This window comes from Leptidea sinapis, chromosome 1 (assembly GCF_905404315.1).
Source record: "Leptidea sinapis chromosome 1, ilLepSina1.1, whole genome shotgun sequence".
NCBI classification, from domain to species: Eukaryota; Metazoa; Arthropoda; class Insecta; order Lepidoptera; family Pieridae; genus Leptidea; species Leptidea sinapis.
In genome coordinates this window covers 8716522-8734963 of record NC_066265.1, presented here as the reverse complement: position 1 = coordinate 8734963, position 18442 = coordinate 8716522, and the positions used below count along the sequence as shown (strand labels likewise).

Genomic DNA, 18442 nt, shown 5'->3' with positions numbered 1-18442 from the left:
TTAATCTGCCCTGGCGGGGGTGCCCTGATGGTAGAAAATAGGAAATAAAATTTTCAAACGCATTAGACATTGATAGGCAATATTAAGTGAACCCACTAGTAACTCGTATCAAATATTGTGTAACGTATATTTGTTTATGAGCAGTTGTATAGTTTTCGAGAGCCTTCCAGAACCACATGCATTCCTTAATAACAGATGTATCCTTTTCTCTATATATGAGAAGAACCACCTGCGAATTCCTGCATTAAAGAAGATCTAAGAATTGAGATAGTAGTAGTATCTCAATTCTTAGATCTTTCACTGAATATACTTCTCGAAGCCAGAACCCTCCTAGGGTTGAGTGAATGTTATTTTCACAGATTTTAGCAAGGCCCTTGATCTTTTACATCATGTGATACTTTTCCAAAAAATTTTTAATGCAGGAATTCGCAGGTGGTTCTTCTCATATATAGAGAAAAGGATACAGAAAGTAGTACTAAATGGCTACGCATTTACATGGAATAGAGTCCCAAAAGATCCAAGGGTATCTATTGGGTACGTTGTTGTTTAACGTTTTTATTAAGGACAATTGCGTGTGTTTCTCCTTATCCGAATTCTTTTAATTTTTTTTTTAATGGAAAAGGAGGACAAACGAGCGTACGGGTCACCTGGTGTTAAGTGATCACCGCTGCCCACATTCTCTTGCAACACCAGAGGAATCACAAGATCGTTGCCGGCCATTAAGGAAGGTGTACGCGCTTTTTTTGAAGGTACCCATGTCGTATCGTCCAGGAAACACCGCACAAGGAAGCGCATTCCACAGCATTGTAGTACGCGGAAGAAAGCTCCTTGAAAACCGCACTGTGGAGGACCGCCACACATCCAGATGGCGGGGATGATATTTTAACTTGTGGCGAGTCGTGCCAAGGTGGAATTCGGCGGCAGAAATCAGGTTAAACAGCCCTTCGAAACACTCCCCGCGATAATAAATAGGCTGAAGACTTATGGGTCACAATAACACTAAAACAAAGCCATTCTAAAAATTGTATTAAAATCAATTTGTGTGCCATACATTTATGTAAACAGAAATGTGGCTTATAATTTTCAGATCAGCTACAAAATTTCTTATCAAAACTTAATGAAATAATTTTAATGAACCCAAATGATAAGTACTTGATAGTGGGCGATTTTAATCTCAGTTCAATTATGTGGTCCCGCTGTAATGACTCTCAATACATGATGCCCTATAATGTAACTACCGACGAACACAAAGACTTAATTGATGACCTTACTCTTTTAGATTTGCAGCAATGCAATTGGGTTGTTAATCATCAAGGAAGGACTCTTGATCTTGTTTTATGTAATGACGTTGTGCATGTGTTTGAATGTGACGACGCCCTTTCAAAAATTGATCCTTATCACAAGCCACTTGTAATATAGGTGGAGTTTGTGAATACTCTGCTATTAATACCTCTAGCTCGATCAACTTATCTGTTCAATAAGGGAGATTATAATGCCATTAATTCGGAATTCGTAGAAACTGACTGGCATAGCAAATTTTCCTGACATAGCGTAGATAAAGCTGTTACATTATTTTATAAAATCCTTGATAAATTATTTGAAAAGTACATAACGACTAAACGTATAATGCGAGAAGCCTATCCTAAATGGTATACGCCTGCACTGATTAAGTCGCTAAAAGAAAAACACAAATATCTAAAAAAATATACAACAGTGACTTACTTTTTGTTGCGCGACAGAACCAAATCATTCGAAAAACGTTGTTATGAGAACTATATAGCAAATGTAGAAAGTTCTATCGAAAAGGATCCTAAGCATTTTTGGTCTTACGTAAAATCACGAACCAAATCTAACAGCATTCCCAGCTCAGTGCACTATCTTGGAAGTGTTGCTGACACAGGCGACAATATTTGTAAGTCAAATTTAGTAATTATTTTCACTCAACATTCCTCACCCCTAGCGACACTGACTTATCATCACCTATTAATAATAACTTGTTAAACTGTACTTCTTACTCAAGTTGTATTTCTCAAATCCACATAGCGCAGATCTAGTAGCTTAACTACTATCAAAACTTGACCCAACCGGACCAGACCATATCGGTCCCATATTTTTAAAAAATTGTGCTAAAACTATTGCAATTCCCATCGCACTCTTGTATAGAAAATCTCTTACTGAATGTACGTTTCCTCAAATTTGGAAATCAGCTTATATTACACCAATACACAAAAAAGGTTCTAAAACGGATGTATTAAACTACAGACCTATATCTAAACTATGCCTAATAGCCAAAGTCTTTGAGAAGATAATACACACCCAGGTTTACGACTCATTAAAAAACTCGTTCCACCCATCTCAACATGGATTCCTCAAAGGGAGATCTACTGTATCCAATCTTATCTTGCTCAATGAATTTCTGACTGAAGCCATGGACAATGGTAGCCAGGTAGATGTAGTATATACCGATTATAGCAAAGCCTTTGACCGAATAGACCATAAGACGCTTTTATCGAAAATTCAACTTTTTGGTATTGTCGGGGACTTGCATCGGTGGTTTTCATCTTATATTGACAGAAGGTCACTACCTGTGGCAATCAGTAACTATATCTCGAGGTTAACCATTCCCAGTGGGGTTCCGCAAGGTTCGTTACTTGGTCCTTTATTATTCACTATTTTTATAAATGATATTTCCACCTGCTTTCATAACACTCGCTTGCTCTGTTTTGCTGATGATATGAAGATATTTAATACCATTGCGACTCTTAGTGATATTGAGAACCTTCAAGCTGACCTAGACCGACTGGACAACTATTGCCAAACCAATAAGCTTGATCTCAATCCCTCCAAATGCTCTGTAGTTACTTTTACACGTAAATATAACATTATACCATCGGATTATAAATTAAAAAGTCAAACACTAACAAAAAATACCGTTGTGCGTGATCTTGGAGTTTTATATGACTCTAAACTGTTATTTGATGATCATATTGAACATATAGTCAAGAAAGCTTCAAGCGCCCTGGGATTTGTACTCGCACATGTGCTTCGTTCAAAAACATCAAAACATTTAAAATTCTTTACTCCACATTCGTACGCAGTATACTGGAATATGCTTCCCAGGTGTGGGACCCACAATACGACACATACATTAGACGAATTGAGAGGATACAATTAAAATTTATTAAGTATTTATATTTTCGACTCAAAATTTCTTTTAAATCAGATAACTATTATAATCTTTGCAAACGATTTCACATACTACCTCTCTCCATGAGAAGAGAAATAGCAGATATATCTTTCCTCTTGAAAATTACTTCCCAGAGAAAGTCCCGAATTATTAACTTTGATAAAATTTAATACACATGTTAGCCTTTTGCGTTTCAATCCTCTTATACATACACCATTAGTTAAAACCAAATACAGGCGAAATTCCTACTTGTGGCGAGTGAGCAGTAACTTTAATAAACTCGATAAGCGAGTAGGCTTAGACCTATTCTGCACAAGCGTAGCATCTGCTAGACACATGTTGAGTAACGAATTCTTTCATTGAATTGTTAGAGCATAAGTATAAGTATGTAATTTATTATATAAGTATATCTATCATTATCGTTGACAGTATTAACTGAAGTGATCGAAACTATTATAAACTAATATGTCGCTATCCGTGAGGACCTTTAATTGGCTTTTTGTCACTATTAGATTTTATTTAAAACTATTGTACGCTGTTGGTCTTCCTATATGAAATAAATACATAAAAAATAAAAAGAAACAGCGTGGGAGATAGCACACAGCCTTGGGGTACTCCAGCATTCACGGGCTTCGGGTTCAGTCAGACAATCAGTGAGAAAGCTGGAGGTCCACTTGCACAAGCTCTCGGGAAGCCCAAATAATAGAAGTTTTGAGAGGAGCGCCTTATGCCATACACGATCAAAGGCCTTCGCTATATCCAGGCTAACTGCCAGGCCTTCCCCCTTGCTTTCAATAGCCGCCGCCCATCTATGTGTTAGGTATACCAGAAGATCTCCTGCCGACCGACCATGGCGAAAGCCGTACTGTCGGTCGTTGATCAACTGGTGACCTTCTAGATATACCAAGAGCTGGCGGCTGATTATGCTCTCCATGATTTTGGAGAGCAGGGAGGTAAAAGCAATAGGCTTGTAGTTTGCCGGATCCGAACTGTCTCCTTTTTTTTGGATCGGATGGACAAGGGCTGACTTCCATGAGTCAGGGACTACGCCTTTGGAATAAGAGTGCCGGAATAAACGCGTTAGCACCGGCGTCAACTCAGGGGCACGCGTTCTAAGCACGATTGGAGAAATGCCATCCGGCCCGCTCGACTTCCTGACGTCCAACGAAAACAGAGCTCGCCTAACAGTTTTCTGTCTGCACTGTACTTCAGGCATAGAGGCTCTAACACCGCGGGATGGTCGGCGGTGTTTTTCTGTTGTCGTCAAGAGTCGAGTTGGAGGCAAAAAGAGCGCAAAGGAGATCAGCTTTCTCGTTTGCCGTATGGGCCAGGGTGTCATTTCTCATGTGCAACGGCGGCAGGGACGGCTGGTTGAAGTTACCAAGAGCCTTCGACAACGACCAGAACTTGCGTGTTTCGGTCGGGTAAAACAGGCGTATCACGCCTGTTTTTTCCAGTCAGATGCTGCTTTAACTGACGCATCGAACCAGGGCTGTGATCTGCCACCGATCGGTACTACAGAGCTTGGTATAAAAAAATACATGCCCTGTAGTATCACATTGGCTACTGCAACGGCGCAGGCACTAGGATCGTCAGAAGGGAAACAAACCTTGCCCCAAGGGTAGGATGCAAAAAAAGAACGCATCCTATCCCAATCTTCTAACTTGTAGTGCCAAACGCGTCGGATAGGCACTACACTCCTGACCAGGCAATGGTCGGTCGTTCCGAGAGGGCCGTCGACAAAGACCTGATAACCATCGGGTTGTGTAGTCAGCAGAAAATTTAATAAGGACGGCATGTGGCTATACACATCCGGGAGCCGCGTTGGCGACTCAACCAATTGGGACAGACCATACGCCAATGCAAAATTATGCACAGATCGCCCTGCATAGTCAGTGGTACGTGATCCAAGCCATTCGGCATTGTGCCCGTTGAAATCACCCAAGACAACGATTTCAGCTTAGGGAATCTGTGCAAGCACGTCGTCAATTGCCGCTTGTACGCAGCCCATGAGATGATCGGTTTCTGCGTAACCACTATGGGACCTGTAGACACACGCATAAATGCGGACGCGGTCCTCCAAATCTACGTGGAGCCAGAGAGTGGACAGGTCCCTACCCTGAAATTGCCGAGACAGCGACAGCAGATATCCTCCCTAACGTACACACATACCCCGGCATGAGGCAAAAAATTGTGCTCAAATTTGTACCCGGGGTACGTATTTAAAAATATGTTCTATCAATAATTATAGTTAGTACATACAACAAGATTTTATAAGACTCGGACAAAACTGAAGTGTTTTAAAATTATTATTGTTTGTCGAATTCCCTTTAAAAGAATGCAAATAATAAAATTATTGATAGAAGGTGTCTCACCCTACGCCATAAGGCGTATAACCGTAGCATTTGAAGAGCGCCGCGATAACAAAGCCCTTATTCGCCAGAGTACCACGCTGTGTAATACACACTGCGTAGCAACTGGCAGCGTCACTTATTGGTGTTCAAATATTCAAGTTCAATGAATCATCAACTTAATCACTCTACTCCACAGTGCAAATTTGCTTAAAATTAAACGGTTACTTCCTGACATAATAATTAATGCATCAATCTGTTTCATTTTACATATCGTCAACAAATACGCTAACTATACACTATATTTGTTGTATGTAAGTGAAATCTTTGGAAATAGGTTCGTAAATAACGAAGAAAGTATGTTCAGTTATATATTTTTTAATCCTATACGAAGTGTACAATTCAGTGTGTCTCATCAAAAATAAAAATAATGCACATGCTATAAGCAACAGGCTGATGCGTCAATAATGTTCTCTTTTTCATTCGAAGCTGGGGTAAGAGTATAATTGGAAACTGATTCCTTAAAACTGTTTTATTGTTTTATATAATTCCTAGTTAAGTTTGTTGTTACTGTTACTTTAATGATTCAGTTATCAATATATTTTATATATTTGATACAGTTTTGGCAACTTAAGTTCCCAAATTTATTGAAATTGTCAATAGTTCATTAAATCACTATCAATCATTACTTGCCCGTTTGCCCCCTTTCATATAAAAAAACGCAGTTTATAATACTTTCCTTAAAATATATTTCTGCAATAGGGAAGGTTCGCGTAAAAACTTTCCAAGAAAGACATCAGTTTTGCAATCAAATGATAATGCGCTGCGATGTCATTAATTGATCGAGTTGATAACCCTCAAGGTCATCTCCGGATTATAACGTATCTATCGAACGCACTGTTTTCTGGGTACTCGGATTACAGAGTCGTGGTTTGGTAACACAGACAAGGTATTTATTCAACATAATATTAATTGGAGTGACATATTGAAATCATGCCATCTATCTAGGACCTTCAATATATATCCAAGTAAATCATATAATTAAATTGTAGAATTTCTTCTTACAAGGTAAGATCTTTAGATCTCCCGAACTTTAGTACGAGAGTAGCTTTAACTATATAAGCTATGATGAAACAGAGGAAACTATATATTGCTTTATGTGTAACTCATATAATTTAATAAAGATTCATATTATTTTTTTAAGATATAAAATATTGTTTAGTTTTTTTTACAAAGCAGTCGGAAATCACTCATAAGGCATTAGGAAGCAATATATATATATATATATATATATATAATTAGGTACAACAAATAATGAATAAATGAAATGAAATAATTGGGTTAATTCCGGTTTCATTTGTAAGAAACTAAAAAATTATTAATATTTTTGATTAAATAGTGCTCCCTGATACATGAACAAACTTGAAGTTGCAGTAACGGGGCTGTGATAATGGAATCCGTTGCGGCCAAAGAATTTCCCATAGAGGAGGAGTACAAGAAGAATCATGGAGTGACGCCGGAAGATGTGATGGTGCTGAGGAAATGGCTTCAGGCCCAACCTCATCTACCCGAGCAGTATATTACAGGTAAAGCGATATAATGTGGCTTATTACGACTAGCTACCACTGTACCGGGTATCGTGTGTCTGCGCGTACGGGTCATCCTATATTTAGGGGTTAAAGCCGCCCGCATTCTCTTGTACACCAGAGGAGTCACAGAAGCGTCGCCGGCCATTTGAAAAGTGTACGCGGTTTTTTTTATATGTCTATGAAAAGCCCCAAAAGGAAGAACTTTCCAAAGCTTGGTTGTATGTGGAAGAAAGTTCCTTGAAAACCGCACTATGGAGGAACGCCACACATCCAGATGGTGGGGATAATATTTTAATTTGTAGAGTGTGGTGCGAAGGTTGGATTTGGCGGCAGGAAAACAGCTCCTAGGAACACTCCCCGTAATTAGTGCAGTAGAACACACAATGAAGCGAAGTTTCTAGGCAACGCCAAGTTATTTAGCCGTTCAAAGAGCCTGGGCTTGACGGTTTCCAACTCTACGTCCAAAATTGTCGGTGTTTATTTTAATTTTTTTTAATATGGCCGTAATATATTATAATCATCAATTACAACTTTTGATCTGAGATTTGTTCAAAACATCCTTTCAAAAATAAATAGCAAAATTTATTTTTTATTTAATGTTCCTTCGTTTGCTAATGTTGCGATTTAAATGTATTTAGCGTATTTAAGATGTGTTTGATCTGTTTTTTGTATTTATATTCTGAGATTGCCGCTACAGCATAAAAGGGAGTGAGCGCAAGCATTATTCAAAATTAAATAAATATTAATTTAATAGCATCAAGTTGATCAGTTTGAATCGTCGGGCTTGGCTGTTAAATTAACTATGGCTCCACTATCGCGACTCAGTTGAGAAACCTCAAGAAAATACATAGAATAAAAACAGAGAGGCTGATAAATGATTAAGAGCAATCTGTTGCACTACCAAGCAGCCTTATTATTTAACTCTTGTAAACTGTTAAGGCATCACAACTTAATTTATTTTTAACATAATGTTTAAATATTTTAATTGATAAAATTTGAATATCATTCGACCGAGTATTGTAAAACATATATAGTTATACCTACAAATGAACAACTTATTTTATGAAGCCTAGTTTTCGGCACTTCGAGTTTATTCTCATTTAATAAATTTAAAATGTGACAATCACTATTTTTTTTTAAATTTACGATCTATGATTTTATGTAGGTACGTAAAAAATACTTGTAGGTACGTAAAAACTACGTACAATCAAATATGACTGTACAAATATACTATCTAATACTAAGAATAAACAGTTATTATTCTTACGCGAACCTATTCCATTTAAGGCACGGTCATCTTCAACCATCTTCTACAACACAAAGAAGTGATCAATATCAATACCCCACTGAAATAGGCCAAATAATGCTGAAAAGTACATAAAGTAAACGAGATATGCGGTTTTCAGGACTGTTAGATGTCATTTTACTCTGTCCGATAACTTTTATTTATGAAGTCCACATTGAAGATCATAATCTAATGATAAACCAGTTATTAATAGCTACCTCCTCCAGATGAGACATAACAAATCTTACACATTAAGCTTTTTTAACTTAATTTTGGCACTAAACTAGTGCAGAAAGATGTCCTCTTGCTTAGTGCATCGCCAGCAAATACTTGTCTAGGTTTATTTTAAAGGATCAAAGCAGTGTGATCTACAAACAGTAGTATTTTAACAGATTTTATTAAATTTTATGATTATTTTCCAAGATTAGGTAGATCGTTAATATAGATAAGAAACAGAAATGGTCCTAGTATTGAGCCCTGTGGCACCCACTGATAAAAGTGAGCCCGATGATAATTTAACATTGATATCAACTCTCTGAATTCTGTCGCATTTGCAGAATATAATGAAATTCGGAGTAATACCACGGATTCTGTAAAAGTGTAGTCTCCTGAATAAAATCTGATACTGGATGCAATCAAAAGCCTTGGATAAATACAATAATAAAAATACCAAAAGCGTCATGTGACTTCGCCCAGAAATCATGAATATTCTTATAGGAAATGGGTGATTAATTCTTGGATTCAAAATGGCTCTACAATTGAGTTAAAACGTTTTTCTCAAAAGTTTTAACAAAAAAAAATCCAACTACGCGTCAACATCGTGATCTACGACAATTCTGTCTCATTATAATCGCTCAGCTATCTTCACAGGAACCATAGATAGATACACTATAAACCTTTCGCAACATGTCACAGTTCCATTATTATATATTATTATTGTTGATCGTAATGAATGTTGGTAACTGGTATGACTACAGATCTGGACCTGGTGCTTGCGTACCATAGCTGCAACAGGAGCACTGAAGTCACCAAGCAGACGCTTGACCTCAACTACACTTTCCGCACTAACGTCAACGACTACTTTCAGTCAAGATCACTGGATTCTAACATGACGAAAATGTTGAATAATACGTAAGTGAAAGAAGCGGCATTAGACATCAGTCATTATTTATAAACTGTTTAAAAATATTAAAATACACATATACCTTAATACTACTTTCATATGTTTGATTATTTTATTTTATATTCTATAATTATTTTTAAAGAATTATGCATGAATCTCTTGTGACACTTTTTTTCAAATTCTTAAAGATTGTAGCCAGGACTAGCAAGTATATTTTCATTGCTATTAGATTTTAGTAGGTGGAGTAGAGAGAGAGAACTATTTGCTGTGGACTGCTGACTTATATTGCATACATCTGTTTCATTCCAGATTATGACCCCGCTGGCAGGCCGCTCGCGCGACGGTAACGTAGTCCTCTACTCACATCTTATCGGCACGGATATTAGCACGTTCAACTGTTCGGTCGGCCTCAAGTATGTTATAGCTATATTATGCACTCCGTAGTACACCCGTATACATGCACGTATAGCCTTATTATATTGTACCTAATGTATTGTTGTCGCCGTCTCGGCAATTTTGAGGGTTGGGACCTGTCCACTCTCTGGCTCCGCGTAGATTTAGAGGACCGCGTCCGCATCTATGCGTGTGTCTACAGGTCCCATAGTGGTAACGCAGAAACCGATCATCTCATGGGCTGCGTTCAATCGGCAATTGACGACGTGCTTGCACAGACCTCCTCCGCTGAAATCGTAGTCTTGGGTGATTTTAACGGGCACAATGCCGAATGGCTTGGATCACGTACCACAGACTACGTAGGGCGATCTGCGCATAATTTTGCATTGGCGTACGGTCTGTCGCAATTGGTTGAGTCGCCAACGCGGCTCCCGGATGTGGATAGCCACATGCCGTCCTTATTAGATCTTCTGCTGACTACACATCCCGATGGTTACCAGGTCATTGTCGACGTCCCTCTCGGAACGTCCGACCATTGCCTGGTCAGGACTGTAGTGCCTATCCGACGCACACGTCGCAGACCACCAGCGACCCGCCGCGTTTGGCACTACAAGTCAGCAGATTCGGATAGGATGCGTTCCTTTTTTGCATCCTACCCTTGGAGCAGGGTTTGTTTCCCTTCTGACGATCCTAGTGCCTGCGCCGTTGCAGTAGCCGATGTGATACTGCAGGGCATGGATATTTTTATACCAAGCTCTGTAGTACCAATCGGTGGCAGATCACAGCCCTGGTTCGATGCGTCAGTTAAAGCAGCATCTGACTGCAAAAAACAGACGTATCGAACTTGGGTTGTGGCGCTGGGCACAATGGATCCGAACTGCATAGTTCTTAAGAGGAAATACAACCGTGCTTCCAAATTTTTAAGCGGCAAATCGCCCGTGCAAAGTCAAAACACGTCGTCAAAATCGGCGAGCAGCTTTCCAGTTACCCGACCGGAACACGCAAGTTCTGGTCGTTGTCGAAAGCTGCTCTTGGTAACTTCAGCCAGCCGTCCATGCCGCCGTTGCACATGGGGAATGACACCCTGGCTCATACGGCAAAAGAAAAAGCCGATCTCCTGTGCGCTCTTTTTGCCTCCAACTCGACTCTTGACGACAACGGAAAAACACCGCCGACCATCCCGCGGTTTCAGAGCTCTATGCCTGAAGTACAGTTCAGACGGAAAACTGTTAGGCAAGCTTTTCGTTGGACGTCAGGAAGTCGAGCGGGCCGGATGGCATTTCTCCAATCGTGATTAGAACGTGTGCCCCTGAGTTGACGCTGGTGCTAACGCATTTATTCCGGCACTCTTATTCCAAAGGCGTAGTCCCTGACTCATGGAAGTCAGCCCTTGTCCATCCGATCCAAAAAAAAGGAGACAGTTCGGATCCGGCAAACTATAGGCCTATTACTATTACCTCCCTGCTCTCCAAAATCATGGAGAGCATAATTAGCCGTCAGCTCTTGGTATACCTAGAGGGTCACCAGTTGATCAACGACCGACAATACGGCTTTTGCCATGGTCGGTCGGCAGGTGATCTTCTGGTATACCTAACACATAGATAAGCTGCGGCTATTGAAATCAAGGGGAAGGCCTGGCAGTTAGCCTGGATATAGCGAAGGCCTTTGATCGTGTATGGCACAAGGCGCTCCTCTCTAAACTTCCATCATTTGGGCTTCCCGAGAGCTTGTGCAAGTGGACCTCCAGCTTCCTCACCGGGCGCAGCATACAGGTCATTGTCGACGGACATTGCTCAAACCCAAAGCCCGTGAATACTGGAGTGACCCAAAGCTGTGTGCTATCTCCTACGCTGTTTCTTCTGCATATCAATGATATGTTGGAAACCTCCAACATTCATTGCTATGCGGATGACAGCACTGGTGATGCCGTATACACGGGTCATGCACGGCTCTCTCGGGAAATCGTCGACCAGTGCCGGGAGAAACTTGTGTCTTCTATCGAGTCCTCTCTTGAGAAGGTCGCGGAATGGGGTAAATTGAACCTTGTCCAATTTAACCCACAGAAGACTCAAGTTTGCGCGTTTACCACTAAAAAAACCCTATTTGTCGCATCACTGCTCTTCGACAACACTTCCCTAAAAGCCTCGCCTAGTATCGGAATACTGGGTCTAGAAATCTCGAGCGATTGCCAATTCCGTGGCCATCTGGAGGGCAAGCCAAATTGTCTTCAAAGAAACTGGGCGTCATTAATAGAGCACGGCAACACTTCAAGCCTGCCCACATTCTAGCGCTGTACAAAGCGCAGGTCCGGCCACATATGGAGTATTGCTGTCATCTCTGGTCTTGCGTTGCGTAAAGACGTCGCTTCATTGTGTGTCTTCTACCGCATTTACCACGGGGAATGTTCCGAAGAGCTGTTTTACCTAATTCCTGCCGCCGAATTCCACCTTCGCACGACACGCCACAAGTTAGGATATCATCCTCACCATCTAGATGTGTGGCGGTCCTCCACAGTGCGGTTTACAAGGAGCTTTCTTCCACGTACTACAAAGCTGTGGAATGAACTTCCTTGTGCGGTGTTTCCGGGACGATACGACATGGGTACCTTCAAAAAACCGCGTACACCTTCCTTAAAGGCCGGCAACGCTCCTGTGATTCCTCTGGTGTTACAAGAGAGCGTGGGCGGCGGTGATCACTTAACAACAGGTGACCCGTACGCTCGTTTGTCCTCCTATTCCATAAAAAAAATGTGTTCATACGTCACGATATATTAATATCAAGATATCTTAATATCTTCAAGGCTAACCTTGTTAAGCTGAGCTCTAAAGCATAGCTTCAAACGGCAACACATTTTGACCCCTGGTGTTGCGGATCTCCATGGGCCGTTGCATCACCACTTTCCATTGCGCGAGTTTTTTATCCGTATTAAAATTTTCTGTCTAACATAAAAAAAACATGTTTTTATGGTATGGAGGAAACAGTGAAGCATGCAGACAAACAGACTACACAGTTTACTACTAAGTGCAAAGACTCCGATGTCCACTATAACTTCTAAATGCCTGCAGCAATCTGAACAGGCTTCTAATTTTCTGGGACGGGCTGAGTTGGATAGAGTACGACATACACGTACACTGGCCAAAATCAAGAGGCCTGATGCAACAATTACCAAGTCAAACAACTAAAAGTATGGTTCTATGTTGAATGAAATTTTGAATATCATAAATATAGTAGTTATTATGTAATAAGTGGTTTTAATATGTGATTTCCGGCGATTTACTCAAATGTGCGTGTCCTAAAAGCAAAAAAAATACCTGCAAGTTGGTTCAGTCTCCCTAATCCTTTACAGATAAGTGGAATGTGCCTGTAGTTTAAAATACACGCTTGCCCTATTCTATAACCTATATTGTTACGTTACAGAGACATGCTGATGATCATAGATCTGTGGCAGTACGAGGAAGGGACTTGGCCTGCGTTGGAGTTAGTACTCAATTTCGCGAATTATACATTTGGCCACATTACCAAAATAGATCTACGTAATATTCAACTTATGACGTTTTATCTTCAGGTGAGAAATTTGTCAAGTGCTTAAAAACAGTTCGATATTAAGGCTTTTTTGGAATAGAATTAAAAGAAATAAATTGTGTAGTTAAAACACTGAGAGGATTATATTCGGTCAAATAAATAGTAAGCCAAGTCACAATCTTGTGCCAGTGTCCACCATTATATCGTAGTTTGGCTGTATTTACGCATATCTATCAATATGTACAGTGTAAGCTATGTTTGCACACGCAGAGGTGAGCCGAATACGAGGCAGCAGTAACAGTTATTTCAAGGCGATAACCGACAGCGGGGACTGTCCGTATGACAAACATGCGTACGAGTGACCCGAATTTATATCATCTCCACCTCAGAAAAGTCCTTAAAAACACTAACAAATATTATTTATGAACCACTGACTGGTTGACGGTGACTGGATTCAATGTTTGCGTCTTGTGTTTCATGGTTCAAAAAGGAAATTAATATGAAAAGTAGTTTCGGCCACACATTATCTTAGTATAATATGTATAAATGAGCTATGTTACTTACAGCATCCAAATGCAAAATTACTTGCCAAGAAGTAGTTTTACGTGTACATAAAAGAGGTTTAATACTTCTAGTTAATAGCTAAATGGTAATATCATGGCATTAAATATAGATAGACCAGTGGGAGGCTTCTTTGCACAGAATGCCGGCTAGATTATTGGTACCGCATCGGCGCCTATTTCTGCCGTGAAGCAGTAATGTGTAAGCATTACTGAAGGGCGCCGTAGCTAGTTAAATTACTGGGTAAATGCGACTTTACACCTTATGTCTCAAGGTGACGAGAGCAGTTGTAGTGCCCCTCAGAATTTTTGGGGTTTTTCAAGAATCCTGAGCGGCACTCCATTGTAATAGGCAGGGCGCATCAATTACCGTCAGCTGAACGACTTGCTCGTCTCGTCCCTTATTTTCATAAAAAAAAAGATAAAACTAGTTACATTACGAAAACAAAATACTTTCTATTACAAGAAGTGCTTGAAACCACTTATTCTTAATAACCAACATGACACTTATGATTTTTTATACAGAATTCATACTTTGATATTGTGTAGTTAGCATTATTGAAGTTAAAGTTATCAAAAAATGATGAGAGTAAAATTTTAAGATGCGCCTGTTAGAATGGCTACTAGAAATAGAGGATATAGAAATTACAACTAAAGCTTATATGAAAATCTAATAAACTTTATATTTAAGTAAACTACCGTCACCTTTATAAATATATTTATCAAGTCATTCAGCTACATCGGTTTGTAAAGAAGCTTTGACATGGGGAGAAGAACCGACAAGAAACTCCCAGCTCATCTTTTGAATTATATTACAAAATATACTGTACAACATACATCCAACAAGTTATTAGATTATTAAATAGGTTAACTTAAAGGGATAATAATATCAGAATAAAAAATAGAACAATATAATAATTATAAGTACTTAAGTGTCCGTTCGGTGCAGCAGCTACGAGCCGAAATGTAACTAAGCACCACTGCGCCGAACCAACGAAGCCTTACTAGACTTAGGTTGGCAAACTAGCTGCTTGATCGCTGATTGGCTTTCGAACAGCCAATCAAGAACAAGCTGCTATTGGCTGTATTGACTTTAAAATACAATTGAGCTACTTTTTAGTTTTAAGATGTCAAAACATAACTCTTTTAGGTTATTTAGTAGCTTAGTTAGTTATTTAGCTTGATAATGTAACACGCGCATCATTGTAACACAAAAGTAACAGGTCGAAGTCGGTTCCTAAATTTTCTGACGTTTGCGTCATTCCTTTTTTTAGGTTTCTTCGTCCATTATTAGGACAGGCAAAGGGTGCAAGCCCATACAGCCGTATTCATTATTTGATAAAGCCATCAAATTATTTAATTAACTGTCAAAGCCATCTTTGCAAGATTTTTACAAAATTGTTCTTTCTAAAAACGTAGAATAGCACGAGAAATAAATCACTTTAATGATTGTTCCTTCGTTAGGTCAAAGAAGTATAACTTCTTGCGTGCATACATAAGTACACACACACTTTATCTATATTTTTAATCACAGGAAGCCATACCATTGAAATTAAAACGGATACATATATTAAACGCATCATCAACTATCGACAGGTTGGTCTCTCTAACGAAACCGTTTCTCAAGAGTGAGTTGCTGAAGTGTTTACATATATACAGTGATGGTATTGCAGCTCTTCATAATCACATACCTGCTCAACATTTCCCGAAAGATGTCGGTGGAGAATACAAAACTCTTAACGAATGCAAAGGTAAAATGTCAAGCTGAATTTAATACAACTACAATAGCTTAGGCTTAAGTTCAACCTACTGTTATATCTTCCTCTTACTAGTACCAACTATAGACAAAATACATTCTTTTGGCGAGCAAGTAATAATTTTAATAAATTATCTAGGGATAATAATTATTATAATCAATCTTTTTTAGACTAACTTTATGTCAGCTAGGATCATGGATCGGCGTTTCTTTAATAAATATTAAGATAGTCGTTAAAAGTATTACTGTAATGACACGTTTTAATTATGTAATGAACGCTCAAAAATCCAAGCATCACACCAAACTCCACAAACCACCCTCACAGGATGACGGTGTAGGATAGAATCATTATTTTTTTCAATGCAACTGAAAATCACAATGTTTGAACATAATTTACATAACTCATTTCGAGCCTCATTTTTAAAGGATAATAAAAGATACATATCACTTACTTAACAGATGTCATTTTGAAGAAGCTGAGAGAAAATGCCGCGTTCTTCGCGGCAGAGAGCAAAAAGCGCGTGTCGGAGGAGCTGCGGCAGAACGAGCAGCGCTGGGACCGAGCGTACGAGCATCTTGTATATGGCTCCTTCAAGAAACTCGACATCGACTGACACATTGCTCCATACAGAAATATATTATTTACTCGGTATTTAACTTCATAATCAACAGTTCATAACATCTTTCCCCTATGACTACGATATACTACGACTGAGATATATCTAAGAGATTCCAGAAGTCTCAATAATGAAACAAAAACAAAATTGTAGATAATTGTTTTAACATTTGAACAGTAAAGAAATAGGCAAAACTCACCTGGAATCTAAAGTGATGGTAACTGGAGTGAATGAAACTTTATTTAAAAATAAAATTTGTAAAAACGTCTCACAAAGCCAAGAAATAAATTTTTATTTAAATTTTGTTGTGTCGAGAGTATTAAATTGTATAAAATAAAAATCTCTCAAAATGGTAACTAAATCTTAAATTAACCTTTAACTAGGCGCGCAGGGTCACCCCAAGTGATCTTCAAGTTAGGTTATTTTTTACCTATTAAAGCTGTCAACCCGAATTTCTTGCTAGCTTCCTAAATCCTAACTCTCTAGTCCCCACTCCCCACTCGATTCATCATTCAGTGTCGGTCGCGCTGCGGAGCTGATCGCACGTGCTGCGCGGAGAGGCTTGCGGTCGCGGTGACCCCGCGCGACTTCTAGTGTAATTAAAATTAAGGTATTTAGTAAGTAAATATTATTATTTTAAGCATTTTTTACACCTTATATTGTCAATTACAAATATATATATATCGCTCATCACCCTTCTTTACATAATAATTACAGAGTTATATAAAATACAAAATTGTGTTTTAATGTGTTTGCTTGGTAACCACATGCTCTTACGTTTTGCTTTTTCTCTTCTTTGAGTTAGCCTTTTGAAAAACAAATTGACAATAGGTACGTTGAGAAAAAATTAAAAAGAAATACCACAAGCATTTTTGCCTAACAGACGTCGTAAAGCACACTCAACATTATTTGGTTATCATGAAGAACTGAGTTTGTGCTCCTGTGTTTCAAAAAAATCTAAAGCTGTTGTATTACTGTTATCTATGCATCTTGATGACATTATATACGAGGGAGAATTGAAGAAGCCGGAGATGATTTTATTTTATAATAAAACAAAGGGTGGCGTAGACACTAATGAGAAGCTGTGTTACACATATAACGTTGCTCGGCGGACGAAGAGATGGCCTATGGTTATCTTTTTTCATTTATTCAATGTGTCTGCTATAAATGCATTCGTTATTTATAACTTCAACAACAATGAGGCTACCATAAACAGACTAATTTATCTAAAATTAATAAAAGCACATAGATTAGCGCGAGCAATAGTTCCGTCCCTGCCTAGTGCTTTGAAAAAGCGATTGTCAGAACCTGAAGTTGGGACTCCTTCAACGTCTAACACTGGATTGCATTCAATAAAAAGAGGAAGGTGCTACATGTGTACACGAAAAGGCGACAGGAAAACGACCGCAAACTGTAATAAGTGCAACAAATTTATCTGTGGCGATCATACAAAGGATATATTTTGTGATAATTGTTGAATTATTATAGTACTTACGAAAAACATTTTTCTATACTGTATTAAACATCTTGTTTAGATTTTTTTGTATTTTGCTAAAAGTTTAATAAGAAACAAGTAGAATAAAAGCAATTAAAGTTGGTTACTAATTTGATTGTATCTTATTTCATAGCTATCAATTTGGGGTAACTGCAGACCCCGCGCGACTTACAATGTTAGTTTATTGGCGCGCCTAATTAAAGGTTAAACGTGATCTAAAATGAACCTTTGGTCTTATCTGAGCGACCTTTACCCATTCGGTATAGAATAATATAATAATAATATAAAGATAGATATGTAAACAAAAAATGAATTTTCTTATTATATTCTGTAGACATTTATTTTTTGTAAAAATAAAAGCTTTATCTTTAATAAATAGTTTCAATTATACTCTATTTTAGCGATTTCTCCGGACAGCGGCCTTAAGTGTTTCTACGTGATACTACCTCATATAATATTAATATAATAATAAATTAGCCAGCCTTGAACAATGCGTGACATTGACGTGCCACAATGTTCTGTTAAACTTTGCTAATAATTGAAACAACAATACCGGGATGCGTA

At 38.7% G+C, this 18442-nt stretch overlaps 2 protein-coding genes and 1 long non-coding RNA gene across 3 annotated transcripts in view; 2 read left to right on the top strand and 1 right to left on the bottom strand.

The window, feature by feature from the left end:
- Window positions 1-9379, bottom strand: part of LOC126971584 (cuticle protein 16.8-like) — a 112077-nt gene extending 102698 nt beyond the window's left edge. Inside the window, exon 1 of the mRNA XM_050818105.1 lies at window positions 9376-9379. The gene's annotated coding sequence lies outside the window, so the exon portion shown is untranslated. The remainder of the gene's footprint in view (window positions 1-9375) is intronic.
- On the top strand, window positions 6450-9545 carry LOC126972201 (uncharacterized). The gene is made up of 3 exons (XR_007731101.1): window positions 6450-6487; window positions 6967-7124; window positions 9390-9545. It is a non-coding gene; the product is annotated as an uncharacterized LOC126972201 (long non-coding RNA).
- Window positions 9546-9853: 308 nt separating this feature from the next.
- LOC126972060 (retinaldehyde-binding protein 1-like) lies at window positions 9854-16418 on the top strand. The gene is made up of 4 exons (XM_050818675.1): window positions 9854-9948; window positions 13346-13493; window positions 15545-15761; window positions 16226-16418. Exons 2-4 carry the CDS (start codon window positions 13350-13352, stop codon window positions 16378-16380), a joined length of 516 nt encoding a protein of 171 aa, XP_050674632.1. The 5' UTR covers window positions 9854-9948; window positions 13346-13349; the 3' UTR covers window positions 16381-16418.
- Window positions 16419-18442: the final 2024 nt, after the last annotated feature.

Bases quoted from the DNA above. Each gene is read 5' to 3' on its own strand.
- LOC126972060 (XM_050818675.1), top strand. From the start codon at position 13,350: ATGCTGATGATCATAGATCTGTGGCAGTACGAGGAAGGGACTTGGCCT. The intron at 13,494-15,544 runs GTGAGAAATTTG...TTTTAATCACAG, and splicing joins TTATGACGTTTTATCTTCAG to GAAGCCATACCATTGAAATT. The intron at 15,762-16,225 runs GTAAAATGTCAA...CTTACTTAACAG, and splicing joins AACTCTTAACGAATGCAAAG to ATGTCATTTTGAAGAAGCTG.